Source organism: Argiope bruennichi, chromosome 2 (genome assembly GCF_947563725.1).
Source record: "Argiope bruennichi chromosome 2, qqArgBrue1.1, whole genome shotgun sequence".
Lineage (NCBI taxonomy): Eukaryota > Metazoa > Arthropoda > Arachnida > Araneae > Araneidae > Argiope > Argiope bruennichi.
In genome coordinates this window covers 95,071,066-95,091,566 of record NC_079152.1, presented here as the reverse complement: position 1 = coordinate 95,091,566, position 20,501 = coordinate 95,071,066, and the positions used below count along the sequence as shown (strand labels likewise).

The 20,501-nt window shown below is 29.8% G+C and overlaps 1 protein-coding gene across 5 annotated transcripts in view; it reads right to left on the bottom strand.

The window, feature by feature from the left end:
• The window catches only part of LOC129962377 (voltage-dependent L-type calcium channel subunit beta-1-like), a 236,367-nt gene that overhangs the window by 136,890 nt on the left and 78,976 nt on the right, over positions 1–20,501 (bottom strand). For 2 of the 5 annotated variants that reach the window (XM_056076127.1, XM_056076129.1), the window contains exon 1: positions 3,742–4,070. The exons of the other annotated variants lie outside the window; for them this stretch is intronic. Coding sequence is in view for 1 of the 2 variants with exons in the window: in XM_056076129.1 (XP_055932104.1) it covers positions 3,742–3,762 (21 nt within the window). In the remaining variant the exon portion in view is untranslated. Of the gene's footprint in view, positions 1–3,741; positions 4,071–20,501 lie in introns of those variants that run through there. 5 annotated transcript variants of the gene reach the window in all.

Sequence of the window (20,501 nt, the reverse complement as noted above, 5' to 3'; positions counted from 1 at the left end):
TCAAAATCAGTGTTAAAAAATTTGAATTGAAAAATATTTATTTCCCCTGACATTCTTTGTCTGACATTGATATAAAATGCAAATCATACTTTTTCTTGTTTTTAACTTTTGTAGTTTTATTTGCAAAAGCTAAACCGCAGACGAAAATGAAAGTTAATTTGTGCTAACAGACATTATGTTATACATTTTTAACTGCTTATTATATTCTACTTTTAATGAAAAATAAAAAAGAAACAGAAATAAAATTAGGAAATATCTTTATATCAGCATATTTTTTTTATTTACTTTTAAGTTTTTATAGCAAAAACAAAACTATATGTTTACTATTTAAATGACAATTTGTTTTTAGGAAATTAATTATACCAATATCTCATCTACAAAAAAGAGTAAATAAATTTGCTTTTGAAAATGGAACATTTGACTAATTTAAAAATAGAACATTTTACTTCGACTTGATAGTAGGTACTTTTTTAAGGCAATCGTATCTTTTATTAAGTTGTATGTAACTAGGACGATTTAATTTTCGTGTCATTGAACTGCTTTTGTTACATATTTATCATTTCTTAATAAAATTACAAAGTTATGTTTTTCTTCACTTTTTTAATTTTTTCCAAAACGTATGATATTACGATTCAAGGATGCAACGTTCCATTTTGGAAATAAATGTTACTTTTTGTTATTATTTTTCACTTTAATTTTTTTACTTTTTGACTGAAGTTATTTACTAAGGAGCTCATATAAATATATTAAACCTGAGACAAAAACATGTTTTAGGAATGGAATTCACAATGAATTAATTTTGATGCGTTTTATTTACAATTTTTAATTAAATATGTATAAATAGTCAATAATTATGAAAAGAAGAACATTCGGAGCTTTAATTCTAAGGAGAGAAATTTCTTGAAATTTGATAAATGTAGCATTTCTTTTACCATAACATGAATATTATTTTAAATCAAATATTCACAATATTTTAATAATTGAATTATAAATATCCGATTAAAAGAATTATTTGGTATTATTTAAACCATCTGATAAGTGGCGAGAGTATGAATGTACTTCAACAACAATCATACTGCTTATGAGAACACATGTTTAATGGGAGGGAGAGGCTGATAATTTTTTTTCTTTAAATGCCGATTGCAATAACATTGTGACTAGAAAAAAAGTAAAGTTTTGTCTAGTAACGCTCGAAATGAAAATCTAATAAAAATTAAAGAAACTGTAAAGATAAACTTGTAAGTATTAGTTGACGATCTAAATATTTGTGTTCATTTGGAAGCTTGAAAATGCCTTATAATTTTCTTGTAACAGGAATTAGACAAAAACTTAGATAGGCAGGTAAGAAGAAATGGAAAGGTATTAGACATAATTAAAAAAATGTGTTCAAGTACAATTCTACAGAATTTTGCATAGATAAATTATGTCTAGAGATAATTTTTTGTTTATTTTACAATTAAAATATCGAAAAAATGAAAAATATGTACAAAATAAGAGCAACATTCAATCAAGACTTTCAAATTTTACAAATAATGGCACTCTGGTTCTTATATCGTTTTTGGAACATCGTAAAGTGTCTATATTTTACAGAATTTAGAAGTTTCCTTTAAAATTTAAACGTTATATAATTAAAATAAGCAAGAACTTATAAAAGAAATAAATTGCAATACATGATTTTCAGGAAAATTGTCTAGAGCGTTTCCACATTAAACCATATGCTATTTGTTTTAAAATTCAACATTGATTTTAATGGGAAAATAATAATAATATAAAATAATAAATATTAAAAATAAAAAAATTGAAACATTGTGGTTAGTGAAATAATGAAAAATTATAAATTATATTGTTGAGAATAAAAACGTGTGTAAGAAAGTCTGAGTTAAAAATTCTGTTGAAATTTTATTTTAAACAGGATAAATAAGTTTAATTACTAGAAAAGAATGGAAGAATATTGATTAGAAAATTATGACAAATTCATTGCATAAGTTATATAGAAAAAAAAGGAAATTTGATAGAAAAAAAGTGAATATTTAATTAGAATTTAGAGACGGTTAACAGGACTCATTAATTTTTCTTGTTTAGAATCTATTCTTTTCTTGCATTCATAAATTTAAGTAATTTTTTCAAAATGATGCATTAAAAAATTAATGGATAAATTACGTCTTTAAAATATGATTGGAAATGTATTTCTTTAGAGCAATTTATCATATTCGAATATTTTATTAAAGAACCGACGATTTAGAAACATATAATTCACGTTTAAAGCAAATAATTGGACGCAAAAAGTGAAAAATAATCAAATAAAAAAATTAATTTATAAAAAAATATGCTTTAAAACTCTAAAAACATATAAAGCATAAACGTTGTTGTGAATAATATTAAATATTTTAAATACTAATAATTATTTAATAAAATATTTAAAATAGTAAGAATTATTAAATAAATGAAATAACTTATTTGCTTTAAATCATTAATTTATTGGAAAAGATTATTTTATAAATATTATAAATGTCGTCAAAAGTAGAAAATAAGTTCGGAAATTAAATATTTTTATGTTTGTTAAGGATAAAAAAATGTATTGCAGCAAGTTGTGAATAAATCTCCTATTAATTTATGATAATGTAATTATTATATTCCATAATCAAATATCATAATCTTTGGAAGTAGTTTTGTATCTGATAATTGTTAATCTGTAAGTGAAAGAAATGAAGATTTTGGTCATAATTGGATATCCTTTGAAAACTAAAATACAAATGTTGCAGATGTTAAAGCATTTAAACTTCTATTTTGCTGTAAGAAAACTAGATAAAATCACATGTGATTGCGCCAATTGAATTCTAGAAGTATTTATTTTTCAAAAGAAAATGAGTGAAGAGAAATTTTAAATAGTAAAGATGTGCTTATGTTAGAAACTGAAGTAAATCTTTTTAAATGCATTATTACTATTTGATAATGACAAAAACATTTCGAAATGATTGATTAATAGAATAATTCATCTGAAAGCTTTTACATTTTAAGTAAAGTATTATAATAAAATTGATTACAAAAATTAGGAGCTTCCGCTTTATGAATTCTTTTGCCTAACAATGTTTTAAAAAAGTTCCAAGCAATATACTATTCTATAAAAAATTTTATTATATACATTCTGAGATGCATATTTTAATAAAGAAAAATATTTATTATTATTCTAAGTTTTTAACTATGGGGCACTGAATTAACAATGATTCAAAATAATAACAGTAGATATGCACAGTATAGGATTAATTCTTTTTATTAATTTAATGAACATTTTATTAGAAATATAATTGGATATAAGTATTCAGATATTTGCAACAAGTGTTTTTTTAGAAATCATATTCCGAAAGGAATAATAATAATAATAAAACCGAGAATGCATTAAGAAAAATATAGGAAGCAAAAGCCAGAAAAGAAACAAAAAAGTGCAAAAATATATCATCCTGGAAATTTTCTAAAATTCTTTTGTCTAGATCTCAGATGCAAAGTAAGTTTTGTATACTCAGACCCGCCCGTACAACCATCGCCATGTCTGCGAAAGATCTGCGTAGACTTCACTCCCATACACATACACACGCACATACAGACCCACGCGGTGCACGCACATACATACACACATGGACCACAACTAGATAGTAGATACATGTATTTTCCAGCACACTGCAAATGAACATTTCACAATGCTCCTTCAGAGTAAAAAACGGAGCGAAATAAGATAGTACTTACAGTTCTGTGGATCAGTTTCATTGAGACAGTAGCTTCGGGAATTACTATTTCCAGAATGCAGGATGCATAAAGGGTAGGAAATTAAAAAAGAGGAAAGGAAAAAATAAAAAAAAGGAAAACAAAGTTGGATTGCGGAGATATCAGAAACACTTTCCAAGAGGATACTGCACTTTTCCCTCTCAGATAGGGGTTTCCAGCGAACTAGAAGGTCGCTAATAAATAAACATAAATTTCATTACAGGCATTTACTTATTCTGAACTAGAGCGCTAATTCCTAGCGATGTACGGGGTATTCCGTAAGTGCAGTCCGCGGGTTCGACTTCGCTTCTGGAGGGGGGGACAGCAGAGGATGCTTTAGGGTTGCTATTCAGTGAGGTGGGGCTTTCGCGCCAAAGTGGCGATCGCAAAAACCGAATAAGTTGCCAGGTGATATAATTTGTTTTTATTTATTAATCGTCTGCGGGCATCACAACTGAGTAACAAAGTATAGTGACAATGCATAGTTTTGAAAGGTTCTAACAAAAAACCAAATTCAAATAAAATACTTTTTTATTTAAAAATTGCATTTAAATATTTTTCGAAACGAAAAGAACTCAGTAATTAATTAAAGTTGCATTCTTGCGGAATTATTTATTATATTCACATGATTAGGGAATTTAAGTAAATTATTGAATGAAAGTGCAGTTTTAAGTATTAACAGTTAAATAATGAAATGCAAATTTTATGCATTCATGATTTTTATAAGATATTAAACAGAGTAAGTATTTAAATTTTTATTAAATTTATAGATTATGTTGCTTTTTTAAGTGAATTGAATGTAAATCTCCAAAAATAATAAAGAGGCGAAATATCTCTCATTAAGACATGAGGGTACAATTTGATAAACATTGTTTGGTTTATTTATGCATTCAAGATGTTTTTCTTCATTTATTTAGTCTTTCAGTATTTTCTTATTTCTTTTAGAAAATAATAATATGGAAGTTTCTTTTTTCTTAACAAACATGTTGCATTTATTTTTAACTATTTTTGAAATGCTACTTTATTTTTTGTACTCATATTTTAAATAAAAATGGAGAATGAAATATTAAACAAAGGAAAAATTTTTCTTTACCATATAGTTCATAACAGATGGAATGGAAAATGTTCGTAGCAGATGTGAAAAATTTATTTAAGAAACACCTTCGGGAATGTTCGAAAAATCTATTGAAATCATACATTTTATAATCTCGTAATAAAATTTCGTTTCCATATTTCTTGACTATATATGTGTAAAGCGCATTCTTATGACTCATGACAAATTAAGTTAGCCTAGTTTTACGACAATTTCCAATAAATGCAAAAAAAAAAAAAAGATTTTTTTAAAATTAAAGTTTTAATTAAATGGCATCACTTTGGCTTCTTCATTTGCACACTAAATTCTGTTTTAGTTATCGTTCTTTTATAATAATAGTAATTAATAGCATCTTTGGTGACCAAGTGATTTGTTACCATTTAATTTCAATAACATTTCTTGTGCATAACTTGATGTTGAGGATAAAATAATTTTAAGCCTTAAAGTACTGAGTATTAAAAGAATGCTATTTTAATAATTTTATATCTGATTTGATTTGTTAAGTATAAGTATCTTTAAATGCATAACTTCCCAATGAGTCTAACATCTGAAAAGAGATTAACTGTAACAACAGTGAGGGGAAGGAATATTTCCAAACTTTCAACAATGAAAGAAATCATGCGATTAAAAATTCGATTAAATATTTGATTTGGATTTTACTGTAAAAAATGTAAAGTATTGTTGAAAATTATGAAAAATCTAAATAATATACTGAAAACTAAAATAATAAATAACTCAATATTCTAAAAATTTTGGAAATTCAGAACAAAAATTCACAACAACTAAATTGTTACCATTAAAATAAGAAAATTCTAAAATGTTAAAAAAAATCATTTTTGAGCTATAACAATTATAGAATTTGTGGCAGAAAAGCACCAAAAGCTGACTTGTTATTAATTAATTAAAATTTCAATTCTATACGCTCCAATGTGTGGTGACGATAACTTTTAAAATTTTTAATTCCATTATACAAATTTACTTCAGATATCCTGCAAAACAGCGCTGAAAATTTTTCACCTTTCTCGATGCACAAATTGAAATTCTATTTACTATTGATAGTACGTGTTTCTTTTTTTAATATCACATATAACATTTTCAAGTTGTTGGCATTTGAGAAAATAAAGATTTTGCATTTTTATTTAACTTTTTTTTCTCATTTTTTTAGAAGACAAACTCTATCACAATGCTATTTCATAGGAAACTATCGATATTTTAATTGTTATAAGCAGTTGTATTAGTAAATATTACATTATAAGATAAAAGTTATTTATCCGCGTTTTATTCTTTAATTTCTAGCTATCTCAGGTTTAAATGTTTTTTATTTATTTATTTTTATTTATTTCACAATCAATAGTTATTAGTCCTTCTTAAAATTCATCTCCAAACACACGTAAAACCTAATTGATTCGTTTATTATCCATTCTAGTGTTTTTCTGCCTATTTTCCTCCAAAATAATATATTTATCTATTTACTTACGCGTATCTGCTTTTTAAGTTTACTGATAAAAAATGGAGATGAATGGTAGCACAGCATTGAAATGCAAAGAAGGTATATGAGCCTCTGTCGCCTATCCTTGGGGCGTCAAAATGATAAACTATTAGGGCATTAATCTCAATTTTTGATGGCCAAAAGTGACCAGAGAAGGAGAAAAAATAATATTTTGCCCTGGCATTATTTATTTTTACTCTACCATTGAACAGAGTAACAGTGAATTTGTGTCAAGACGTGCTGAGTTTAATTTAAAAAAAGCATTATGAATTCCAATTCAAAAACTTTTAAATAAAAAAATAATATTCTTTTGTTTATATAAGTAAATAAGTTTTTTTCAAGCTGTAAAATAAAATAATCAACCTATATATTTTTTAAACTAGGAGAAAACTGAAACTTCATAATAGAATGGGACAGCGGCGCCATAGAACTCGATAGCTTTGATTTAGAGAAAAACATTGCTCACTTTGTTTTTTTAAATGATAAATGAGCATCAAAATTCATTTCAGTATCCATGTTCGATGCTATGTAAGGCTCATAGCATCGAACGTCTAAAGTTGAATAGGACTATTCTAATTTTGAACCCTCTTTCTCGAATCGAGCTTTTATCCCGTCTTTAAATTTTTATAACATACGAAATTTAGAAAATTTCATTTCATAACAAATGTTCTAGAAATATCTACTATTTTATTAACATAAGGGCATAGCACTATAATTTATATTTCTTCCTGCCTAAGAAATTTTGTAACCGTTTACAAGAAATCCTAATTTCGGAAGAAATTTTGTAACCATGATCTTGGATTCATTGATTGTACGTAATTTAAACACTGATAAATTGATTATTAATATTCTCATTAATAATAAATTTTTGCATTATATATTTATGATTCGTTAGATGATGAAACATGGTTTCATAAAAACTCGCACATGGTTTCATTTAAACACTGATAAATTGATTATTAATATTCCCATCAATAATAAGTATTTGCATTATATATTTATGATTCGTTAGTTGATGAAAGAATGGTCTCATAAAACCACAGTGAATCAGCAAAAGCAAGAAGATTGGTACGTCATAGCTTTGTTAAATTTTTAAAGTAATCGCTGACATTAGTTGTCTTTGTTGATCTGTTGATTCGTTAAGACTATTGATTGTACTTTTTTATGTGCAATTTTGCATTTTTGTGTGCACTTCTTCAGCTTTCAATCTCTTATACATAATATGAAGTTCATGAGTCCTTCAACAAAATATTTTTAAATGTCAAAAGACAATTAAATCTTATTATTTCAATGACGTTAAGTTATTCTGTTTCTAACAGACATAGAACTTCTTAACAGAGTCGAATCCCATGATTTCACAATCCCATTTATAATCTAAGCACATTTTAATTTCACATTGTCTTTCGCGATACCGAACATTTACTTTCCTATTCCGCATGTAAACACGGGAAATAATAAATAGAATCTTTCTCCTTTAGCTTTCAATTATATGAGAAAAACAGGCGACTAAATATTTGATGGATTAATGAAAACAATTTGAATGGTATTATAAACATATATATAGAAAAGCGTTACAAATTTTATTAAAGAGATGTGCATTCCCATTCTCTAATAATAATTTTTTTGCTTTAGAAAGTGGATAATGGTATTTAATTAACATTCATTCAGACATGTACACCTTCCTTTATTATTAACTGAAATTGAATAGAAAAAGAGATTACTTTTGTAGTTATGAAGTTTGGTTTAGTTATATTAACGTCCCATTTGAAGCAACATTAGGGCTATTTTGGGACGGACCTCGCAATTTTGAACCACGGTCAGAAGACGAGGACGACATCTGAGCTGGCACCCCACTCTCCATACCACACCATACCAGCGGGAGGACGTTTGGTCACGACGGATTTAACGTGCAGCAGACCCCCTTACACGACGTTTCTTCGGCGGAATCGGGTCTCGAACCGGAAACCCTCCGGTTCCGAGGCCGAGACCTTACCACCAGGCCACCATGGCCCTTGCAGTTATGAAGATTACTACAATGTTCAATAAAATGTGGCAAAAATAATTTCTGTATTAAAAACTTGTTAATAAAAGACCTCGTCAAATGTCTCATAGTCTCGTCAAATATCTAAAATAATATATTTTGTTTCTAAATAAATAAGGCTTGTAATGCCATTATTTAGTCGGTGGATCAATTACATTTTCTTAAGCTACGAGGCATGACCAAAGCGGGATCGATTAGAATACAAAAGAAAATAATAAATTTTCTTGTTGACAACTTTTATTTTTTCAGATTTTTATCATCTGGAAGCATAAATAATTAGGTAAGTTTTCTTGATTGAAGGGATTTGTCTAAAATTTACTGATAAACAACATTAAATTGAATTTGTTTTCATTTATTAACAAATATTGTGATTTTTTAATATTTATTTTTCTAATTTACTGATGGCTCAAGATTTTCCTTCGGAAACACGGCAGTGAAAAATTTCCTAGTGCAAAAGTTAGTGTTACGAGAATTCCTTGTTTAATGTGATTAATTTTCAAGGATACATAACAATAAATATTCTGATAATTACTGCAAATAATATAAAAATTGTCGTATCCCCTTCTAAATAAAATTTTTGATTTTTGATTTTGCATGTAAATTTATCTTGTACAATAATATGAAAAATGTGTAATCGTTAACTTAAAAATAATTACAGAAGTAAAAATTTCATACTTAAAAAATTCGAATGAAACATAATATTTTTGCCAAAAAATTACCAATGATTGTTACCAAATTTTAATGTTCTTCTGGAATTCTTATGCTTGTGTATTACCTTTTGTCATACAGAATTCTTACGTAATTTTACATTCTTGCCCGAAAATACGCTAAAAATATTTTTTTTGTTTATTAAATAAAGAAAAAAAAATTATGCAGCAACTAATGTGGTATATGAAAGGAAAGTACTAAAATGTTCTTTAATTTTTAACTCACAGTCGACCAAAAATTTAAAAAAATCATTCCGAGTTGTACATTTCCACCCTTCAAATTATACATATGTGCTTTTCTATAAATCAAATAGATATAGATCAAACGGTCAAACCTTTAGAGCTCTAACACACACACACACACACACACACACACACACACACACACACACACACACAGAGAGAGAGAGAGAGAGAGAAAGAGAGAGAGAGAGCTTACAAGATATAAGATTTCATTTGTTTTCCTTACAGAGTTTCATGAACTATTGTTCTCATAAGCAACGGGAGTGAAGATTGTAGATTTGAGATCAAAATTAGACATGCATCTACAATTGTATTTAAAGATTAAAAACGCATTTTATTCACTTTATTTGTGCATAAAGAAGACAGCCTGTTGATGGATTTCCTACAAAATTGGATAATGAAATATAATTTCCATGTAACTATAATATAAGGAATTTCATTTGTCTGGTTCACTGCGATTTTAAGTTTACGAACCTACATATATCCATAATTTGTTTCTCATATGAAACAAACTATTTAAAAACTTTCAGATTTGTTTCTAACTCTAAATTTAACCAAAAACTAGAACAACATTAAAAAAATCCCTATCTTTTAACAAACCCAAGAGAAATTTTCACAACAGAGTCATTCGAACTTATTCAGATAGCTTAAAAGATTGAGACGAAACGAATTGTTAGCTGCATTCAGAGAGGAAAAAGGCGATGCTTTTTGAAAAGATTTGAAAAATCCATTTGCAGAACAGCAAGGAGTACTTCGACTAAAATTCTATGAGACGGAAAATGCCAAAACTTGTTCGCTAGAGTGCTTTATTTTGTTAAAAAGCAGATGATATCATTCACAATATGAGCATAAGATTTTTTTTATGTTTGAGCATTGATTCCGTTTGAAATCAGTGCGATTGTTGAATTTGGTACTCTTCATTTAGTATGAATATTAGAAACGTTGAATCCAACCAAATAAAAAGTGATTTCAATAAATAAAAGGGCTTTATACAGATTACTTTACTTTGTTAAAGGTAAATGATATCATTCATAATATGATGTTTTTTTTATGTTTGAGACTTAGAATAAATTACTTAGAATAGACTTAGAATTACTTAGAATAAAATCACATAATTGTGGAACTTAGTATTCTTGGTTAAGTATGATTGTTAGAATATTTGGGTATAATATTGCTGAATCCAGCTAAATCGGATCTGATTTCAATATATGTAACCAGCCGGTAAGAGTTGGTTGGTGCTATTTCTCAAACACAATCAGTCCATTTTATCAAAAAAGTCTAAATTAACAAGTGTAAGGAGTGTAAAAAATTTACAAGTAGTTTTTGGGAAACGGAAATTCATCGTAAAATGTCTCTGTAATGTGGATGAAAACGGGATAACAACAGTGCAAAAACTGCAAAAGTATTGGAAAGAAAAGTAACGAAATAATTAGTATCTCAATAAAGAGTAAAATGCATCTCAGTTTATGTTCAATGCTGCCGTAGTCTAATCTTTGCGTACTACAATAATATCGAGGAGAGTTTAACAGTTGAATTTGTTGAGGTGGCGTTAATAAAGATTATTGCGGCTAAGTAGGCCCGGATAACCCGGTTGCTACTGCGTCGGATTTCCATCCTTTGGGTTGTGAGTTCAAACCTTGACGGCCAAATACTCTCCGTGCACATGGTGGCTGGTGCATGTCTAAACAATATCACTGGCGGCCCTCCAATTCGAAACAATATCACTGGCGGTACTGAATACTGAATCAGAGGGGATCGTTCTATGATTCAATTCGAAATTACGATCTGTGGATGAATGAATGAAGTCCGGCTGTTATGGCTGTGACGCATGAGTAGCTAAGACGTACTCTTGGCCCTAGATGGCGCTGCTGAAATAAGAGACGCTAAAGCTCGGCTTAAGATCACTTATCTATGACAAGTGCCCTATGTAACAACAACAATTGCGGATGTGTAATGTGAATTTTTATTATTTCATCTTTTTTTTTAATGATTTGTTTGATTTTAATTAAGTATTCGAATTCTAGATCAGATTTTAATAATATTTATATTTTTACTTTCTCATATATAAAGAGAAAATATTGTAATCTTGAAAAAATTCTATCACATGATTTTGATGAATTTCCCTGTTTCAGTCCTCCTGAATTCGAACACCCCCCCCCCCATTTTTAGCAATATATCTTTTTATCTGAAAACGCGATAACTCAAAAGAGTCTTCTACTATATTGGTAAAATTTGACGCATGGACATAACATCAAATTTGTAGATGTTTTTCAAATTTCGAACGAAATCCATTCAGAGGAAATCTATCTGTCCGGCTATCAGAGTACAATTGAGCAAGATAACAACAAAACGTAAAGTGTTAGATATATAAAGTTTGGTACACAGGCTTAACATATCAAATGTACATTTTTATCAAATACTTGGCAAAATTTGTCGAAGGACAGTCTACTGATCTGCACTTTCTAATGCTTGCAAACGCAACAACTTCAAAAAGGACTTAATTAATTGAAATTTGTTATATGAACTTGGCACAAAAATTGTAATTCTACGTCGAATTTTCATTTCAATAGGGTGGGAAAAGAAAGCGTGCGAAATATGTTCAATTTTTTAGTACGTCTGCTTTAACGTCACACTAAAGATTGTTAGTAAAAAAATAAGTCGACAATAGTCGATATTTCGTAACCTTAGTTCAACAATGCCCTGCAATTTGTGTGCATGTATCTGCTTCCTTTATTACACCACGAAGTAAGGAATTTTTATGTCCGGGACTCTGAAAATAAAATTCTGAGGACACGTCGAGTTCACAGCCTTGCACTAGGCTCATAATTTTATGAGAAGGTTGAGTAAAGATAAAACTTTTTTAAGAGAACAATTACGAGAAAATTTTAGGAATGATATTCCCGCTGATTGTTTGTGTAATTTTTAGAAACAGCAATGCTTTTACCCTCTATTCACGAAAGTTCAAACTCAAAGCTATATATGCAATACTCCTTCACTTCATACGCTTCCTTCACATCATATCCTGTAAATGAGTTCTAAGAAGTTGAATTACTTTAAAAAACATAAATTGGCTGTTCAAATATGAATTGCTCTCACTTCACATTTAGTAGCTACATTTAATTATAGAAAAATTGTTGGTGTAATATAATTATTGCATTTACTTTCGTAGAATCGCTTTAATTACATGGAATTCATCATGTAACGTGGCATTTTTCATACCATCCAGATGTAACTTCACCCATTTTCCCCACTCATTGTAAAGAGCCTACGGACCGCTAGATGGGGATTCTTTTCACCAGTAGAGTCATTGTTTCTGGTCATTTGTTGTATCCAGATAAAGGAACACAGATGTCCGTTTTGTAGTTTCAAATAGATTCGTCGTATCTTCATCGTATTATCAATTATCCACCGTATCAAGAAGAACATCAAAACATCCAAATGTCAAACTTTTTTCAATATGAAGTAACTCCTCAAATCTTCGAGAAACGATCAATCACCAGTAACCGTTGTCATTAAGTATCGAAATCAGATGGACTTTAGTCAGTGTTAACTGTGACGTGATTATAATTCACATGTGTTCGGGAGAGGTCTGCTACAAAGAGGAATCATGAACAGACATTCCTATGAATGACTGGAGACCACTGATGAAGCATTGCTGAGCAGCTATTAGGTGATAAGGAACTCAAGTTCATCAATGAGAAAATCAGAGGCGGAGATCTGGCGGAAATAAAATGCTGTATTTTTGTTTGAAGAGGGAGAAGAGAAGAGAGAAGAGCAATGAGAGCCGTCAAAGGAGAGTAGGAGAGTCGTGGATGTTCGAAGTTGTTCCTGATTTTGCGAGAAGCTCCATGTGATTCGGGTTTCTGTGTTAAGATCCACTCGATACAGATCAGTGGATTTCTGAAGCTCCCTGTTTGAGCTAACATCCTGTTAGCGTTTTTTTTGTGAGTCTATTCTCCGATTCGATCGAGGAACTATTTCATGATTAAACCTTCGACTGTTGTGTGAATTTTGGAAATAATATTAACCTAGATGAGAACAAGTTGTTTTTGTGTGCATATATAAGGTTGTAAATAAAAGAATTGTTTCGTCACGTTACTCTCTTATTTGATCGTTCTGGTTAAGACATTACAATCCACTCTCTTCTAATTACTTCCTTTATTATCAAAAAATCCTTGGAACATTCTCAGCAAAAAATTGATTTTTTTATTATAATCAAAACCTACCTTCATTTGATTGATATTTATTTATTTTTACATTTTTGTGGAATGTGAATGAAGTGAAAAAGAACAGAAGTGATAAGAAAAAACAACCCTCCAGCAACTTTGGAATTCCGCAGAAAGCCTTAAAAATTTCAAAAACAAAAAAAAAAAATGCATCTTCATTCTAACAGAAAAAAAAAATGCTTCAGCGAAAACTTTTTTTCCGTGCTTCAACTTCTCGCCTTTGGAAATGCACGCTTCTTCACTTAAATTCAGTCTCTGGAGTAAATAAATTCAGCGAAAGAAATAGATTTTCTCTCCTGCGGCAAAAGATGATTCTTTCGCCTAAAGCTCATAGGAATTAAGGTAATACCTTGACATTCAGTTGCTCTTTATTCTTCTAGAAAAAAATGAATAAACTTGTTTATATCAACTGAGTGTAGGGAATAATTTTCAAAATCTCATTAATGAATCAAATATTCAGCGTAGATATATTTATTATTCAAATAAGATCAACGTTTTACAAATCTGAATTAACTAAATTTGGAGAGATCCGAAACGATGAAAAATATGGAAAATGTAAACTATGTAATGCATTTAAGTTTTCGGTTTCTATCAAACAGAATGCATTAATCCGACGCTCAGTAAAAGTTTTTTTTTTATCTCACAGAAAGCGATTTGTTAAAAACATCTTTGTTACATGCAACAAATCCTTTGAAATACGTTATGTGTCATAATGAAGAAGATTTTCTTCAAGATAATGTAAATTAAATATGTATGAATGATAATTGTAAAAATGATACATATCAAGTAAACATAATTATTACTTATAAGAGGACTATTTTTTCTTTAGATTGTAATTAAGGAGATTAATTTGAGAAAGGCAGGTAATTATTGCAAAAGAGATTAATTAATATAAACGAACCTTTGGTTAAAAATTTAAGGAGATTTCGTTCCATGAGTACTATACAGTTGTTTTAATTCTTACATTATTTTTCCTGTAAAGTTGGCAAACATAGTAAAGAAAGTGAAAGAACATTAATTAGTAATCTGATTAATTCTCATTCGAAATATATATTTTACCAAATAGATAGTAGATAAAATCGTTAAAGTTATTATCCAGATCTTTGCACGTATTCTATAAATCTGAAATGATGTTTAGTCTTATAATTGTATAGTCTAGTTGAAATAAAGATAAGAAGGCAAATAAAGGCTGCTCCAATATTAACGCAAGATTTGAATTTGCCACCATTCGTGTAGTAAAGTATTGGCAGCCCTATTAAAAAATAATTCGACAGCTGGGTAGTTTAGAGTTAGTATAATGGAATGTTACACAATAGAACAACGCGTTAACGAAAGATTTCAACTAAAAAAAACACAGTTTTTTCTTTAAATTGTTATATTTTTATAGAATAGTAAAGTACAGAGGAGAGGATTACATATGAAATAGCACATAGAACAAATGGCTTCCGCGGCTTTGCCAGCACATACGCACTCTTCAGCCAAACTTTTCCATGACCTTTTTCATAAATGTGAAGGAATTACGTTGATGCAACGTTGAATTTCTTCCATCGATGCACGCTTGTTTGTAGTCTTGTTGGCATAGATGTTTGACTTTAAAGAGACATATAAAAGGAAACCCAATGATGTTAAATAAAGTGATCTAGGAGGCTAATTTTCAAATTATCGAACTGTGCCGCTATGCTTCCATTATTTTTGAAATATTGTTCACATTGTTTGGGGTAGGGATAACCTGGTTGTTAGGGCGTTGGATTCGCGTCCCTTGGGTTGCGAGCTCGAACCCCGCCGGCTGAAGACTCTCCGTGTGGGTGTATGTGGTTGCTGGTGCACGTATAATTCTGTCGTGACCACAAAGTCTGTGGATGAGTGAATGAAATGCATGAATGAAGTCCGTCCCTTAAAACGAGTTGTGAGGTGTGTGTGTAGTTAAGTCGTACTGTTGGCCCTAGATGGCGCTACTAAAAAAACAAGATAAGCACCGTTGACTTAAAATCGCTGACTTCTAAAGTCAGTGGGCTTGTTTATGACAAGTGTCATTAGAAACAACAACACAACCATGAAAACACGTTGCTGTATCCAGTAACGCTTCGATTTTAATAACACTAAACTATCAGCTGTCAAATGGTTTTTTAATAGGGTTGTCATCACTTTACAGCCCGAATGGTGGCAAATTCAAATATTGCGTTAATTTTGGAACATCCTTTAGTTAATGATAATTTGAAGATTTAATTTAATTGGCTAATACAGCAAAAAAGGGTTGATTCTATATTGATTCCAAGACTATAGGAAAATGACGAATATTTAGCATTGCCCTTTTCTTCTTATCAAAATTTTGTTGTTCAGGTGCAGTGGAAAAATTATATATATATATATATATATATATATAGGATGTTTCTTCAAATAGTAGCCCAATTAATATTGCCCAAATTGTTAGAAGGAATCATTCAAATGACGTATAACATTATGTTTTGTGTTGCTTGAATTAATAAATGCACTGCCGAGAAAAAAATCATGAAATCTAAATTTTTATACCATCCTCCCCCCCCCTCCCTTCTACTATAGTAGTATTTAATAAAATAGTCTTAACAAATCAAACATTTGAAATAAAAAGAATTTCAATTATTTTGATTTTTTTATAAGCTATGAATCTTTGAATACCTCTTTCAATTGATTTCGAGGAAGATCCATCAATAAAAGATGATGTTTACTTCAGGTGTTCGTTTATTAACTTAAAATGTCGAATTCAAAGATTCACAAGTCTATTAAAGTTGTTTTTCTGAAAACTCCGCAAAATGTATTGTACAAATTATGTACAAAAAAAATGTAGTATATTGTTTTTCACCATTTTAAAGTTTTAAAAATTTGCCTTTATGCAGATAACAATGCAATTGTGCAAATATTTAAATTTTTTCTATTTTTTTGAACAAAACTTAACCTTTTTTGCAGTGAAACAATGTTTTATTAAATATTTAATCGTGTGAATTTCTTTGATCATTGAAAGCGAGAGAAGAAAGATCATGTTTGTTATCTGCTCAATTTTCGTGAGAAATCAGAAAGTGAAGTTACATTGAAATGAGAAATTTGAAATAGATTAACCAGACATTTTTAATGACTTTATAATATTGTAAAACTCCATTAGAAAAATTAGCATATACAATAAATAGAATAAGTAGAAAGCTATTAAAATAACGACGCTTTTAGTTCTATCAAGACTTATTATTCTAAAATATCTTGTTTATGAAATAAGAAACATTAAGGTAATCATTTGAGTTTTATATAAAACTAGCCGCCTTTGGCGACCAGCCGGTTCGCCAATCTTAATGATCGGTAAAATTTTAATAATTAAATATTTTATGCAATTTCTACTTTAATAGCCTCTTCATCAAAATATTTTAAAACTTCAAATTTTGATTATCATATAATTCATTCATAATATTATAAAGGCCTTCAGTCATAACGTAATATGTATCTTTCTCATTTTCTGTTAGCACCCGTAGAATTTATGCTTTAAATTAAAGTGGAAAGAATTTATCTTCAATTAATATAATAATATTTTTTACTGAAACTAAGCATTTTTTTATAATCTGATTACTGAAAATAGAGTCACTCAGCGTTTAAACTTTATGGGCACTAAAGAATATCTTTTTTAATTTATGTAATATCTCAAGAGTTGGTCAACAAAATTATCTTAGATTCATTATGAGCAGATCGATTCATTAACAATGTTTAAATTTAAATGCATCAAACACTAAGAAAATAAAACGAATCGTTTAAAATAAACGGTTGAAAACAGGTTTTAAAAAAACTACTTAAAAAACGATGTACTTAAAACTATAAGCATATACAAAAAATATATAACTAACATAAATACAATTTACTTACAAAAGCATGCAGCTAACCCAAAAATAATTTAAATCATCCATTGATAACGTCGTCATGGCAACAATCAGAACAGAATGCGCATGCGTGAATTTTCTTCGCCAGTTACGTAACGCAAATACGTGATTTTTTTCTACGCCAGTTGGGGTAACGCTATGCGGATTAGAAATTTTTAATTTCCTTTATTCTGTTTTATTTTAATTCAAAAGTACTTCAGAATGAATCTGAAAGATTGATTCATTAACAATGTTTAATTTTAAATGCATCAAGCATTAAGAAAATAAACAGAACCGATTGAAATAATCCGCCGAAAAATTTTAACCCTAGCCTCATTACTGTTGGGAGAAAAAAAAACTGAAGCCTTTCTCGTTTGGCGCTGGGGATAATGGAAGATTTTTTTGGCGGAAAAGTTGGCGGTGGGGAAAATGGAAGATTTTTTTGGCGGAAAAGTTAGTTTTTAATTAATAATTAAAATTCTAATTAAAAATTCGAAAAAAGAAACCCCAGGTGCACATTCCCAACCTCCAAGGTATATATGTACCAAATTTGGTAGCTGTATGTCAAACGGTCTGGCCTGTAGAGTGCCAACACACACACACACACACACACACACACACACACACACACACACACACACACACACACACACACACACACACACACACACATTGAGCTTTATTATAAGTATAGATTAAGTACAACTATTATGCCTAACTTTCCAACTGGTAGTTAAAGGTGTCTAGAGTGCAAAATAAAATTGAAATGTAATGGGATTTCTTTAACATAAAATAATTAGTGATTTAATTTATAAACTTACTTTCTATTTCTTTTCCGAACTTATTAAGATCTTAGCATAATTATCGATTACTGGACTTGTAATTGGCTAAATGGATTTGCAATCAGAGCCTTCAGTATGATCATGTTCTGCCTTTCAGATGTTCATTTTAATAATTTCTCCTTAACATATCAAAATTAAAGTTAATAAGTTAAGAAATAAATATATTTTGAAAGGATGTATTTCAGATTAAAATTCTGTTGGAAAATGTTTACATCACCTCGGATTACTCAAAATTCCTTATAAAAACACAAAACCCTTGAAACAACTGCTTTAAAATTCAGCTGTCAAATACAGGGTGCATCATAAATTCTTGTAAACTTTAGAATTCATAATAAAAGAAGCAATACTCGGAAGAATATCGGTTTGCATGCATATGATCAAAGGGATATTCATTTTTTCCCATACATAAAATATGATTTTAAAAATAACTGAAAGGAAACATTCACTCGACTTACTGAGATGCTTTATGAAAAATCAGACAAATCTGAACAAATGATGAAAAAAATCATATTACCATGACATTCGCGTTTTTTTAAAACAACAGATGTTCAAAATGGCCATAACCACCACAATGTATAAGACAGTGGTGGTGCAGTGGCTGGACAGAATGTGCAGTGGCTTGGTTAGCTTTGTAAGCAATGAAACAGTGATCACGGAAGTTTGACGTCACAAAGACGAGACTTTGTATTTCCGCATCTCATTTTACGCATTAACTTCGCCCTGATGTGAAAAGTGGGCTTTGTTTGTTCACATGATGTTCAGCGACCATAGTGGATCACGTTCCATTTGTGCCAATGCTTATTTAGAAAAGTTTCATCTTTCATCTGTAACTGCCCGTAATGATTATTGAAATGCCTGTATCTTATAACTGTGTACTGTATGTAGATGTAGAACTGTATGTAGATCCAATTATTTAAGCAGAATATGTCCAATTCATGATTCTAGAATGTACGTTGTGCTTCTAGCTTCACGAGCACTACTCTTCACTGATGTATCAGCTTCCAATTCTTTCTTGACATTTCGTAAGACATGGACGTTGTTCGCGTTGAAGGAGGGTTCCACTACGTTGACGATATTCCATATTTTACGTTTTCTCAAAACGTTCTAATAAATTCAGTACCCTATTCAATGGAATATGGCAATTTTGCATTTTCAGTACTTTCCCCGCTTAAAACTTTTGCTATATAATAGTTGTGAATCCACCATACTTTTAACTTTTAACTAACAGTGCTAGATCTGATAATGATAGCATACTACGGGGTAATAATTGTTAGCATATCAGAGGTAAAGATCCTATATATCTATGCTTTGGAATAGGGAGCTTGTGGGCGTCACCAGCGACATATTAATTCATATCGTGCTCCACTCTATTCAAGTCTCCTGCCGGCGTGAGCTGCAACCACTGTCCAGGTTATATATGTATGAGTGGAGTTAAGGCTTTTAAATTTAAAAGTGGTATAATAAATGTTTATTTAATTGGCAGGCAATTAAAGTCATCAAAATCATGGAAACTAACTTTCAACTAACAGCCAGTATTATCTGTGCAATTTCACAATTAAAAAGAGGTTAAACTGTCCCTAACGAAAAGTGCCAACTTAATAATGTGCAAATATTTCATATTTCGGAAGAAGGTAAGGATTCATCAAAGACAAGAGTTACATTTTATTCGTAGAAAAAAATTATGATTGCGCCAATTGGCGCAATCTTAAAAAGCTGCTTACCTTAAGTCAGACAGGCAAAAAGAATATAAATGCAAATTTACAGAGGATTAAATAATTTATTTGGCATTGTTTATACCAATGTTTTGAAAATCACAAAAACTGAAGCAGACGGAAGATTTTTAATGAGTCTAAGACAGTCCAGAAGAAAGGGATGCTTGGGGAGTCAATATGAAACTAATAAAGCATGTAGAAAAACCATTATTGAGAGTCATGAACTTGAAAATAGAATAACTCAGACATGCTGTAATTAGAAGAACGCTGACATTTTCAAGAATTCGTCAAAAGTAACATCAGATTTTCAGGAAAATTCTGATTTATCTGGGCCTTCATTAAATGTTACCTAGATAGTGCGTAGGTAGATTTAGGGATTGAAAATGTCTATAAGGGAAATGTTTTTTTAATTCCATAATTAGTGGCTATATTTGATAGAAACCCTAATAGTTAGAAAAATAGTTTTAATCTTAGTAATTGAATCTTTAGAGTACAAATTGCATTGGAATTTGAATTT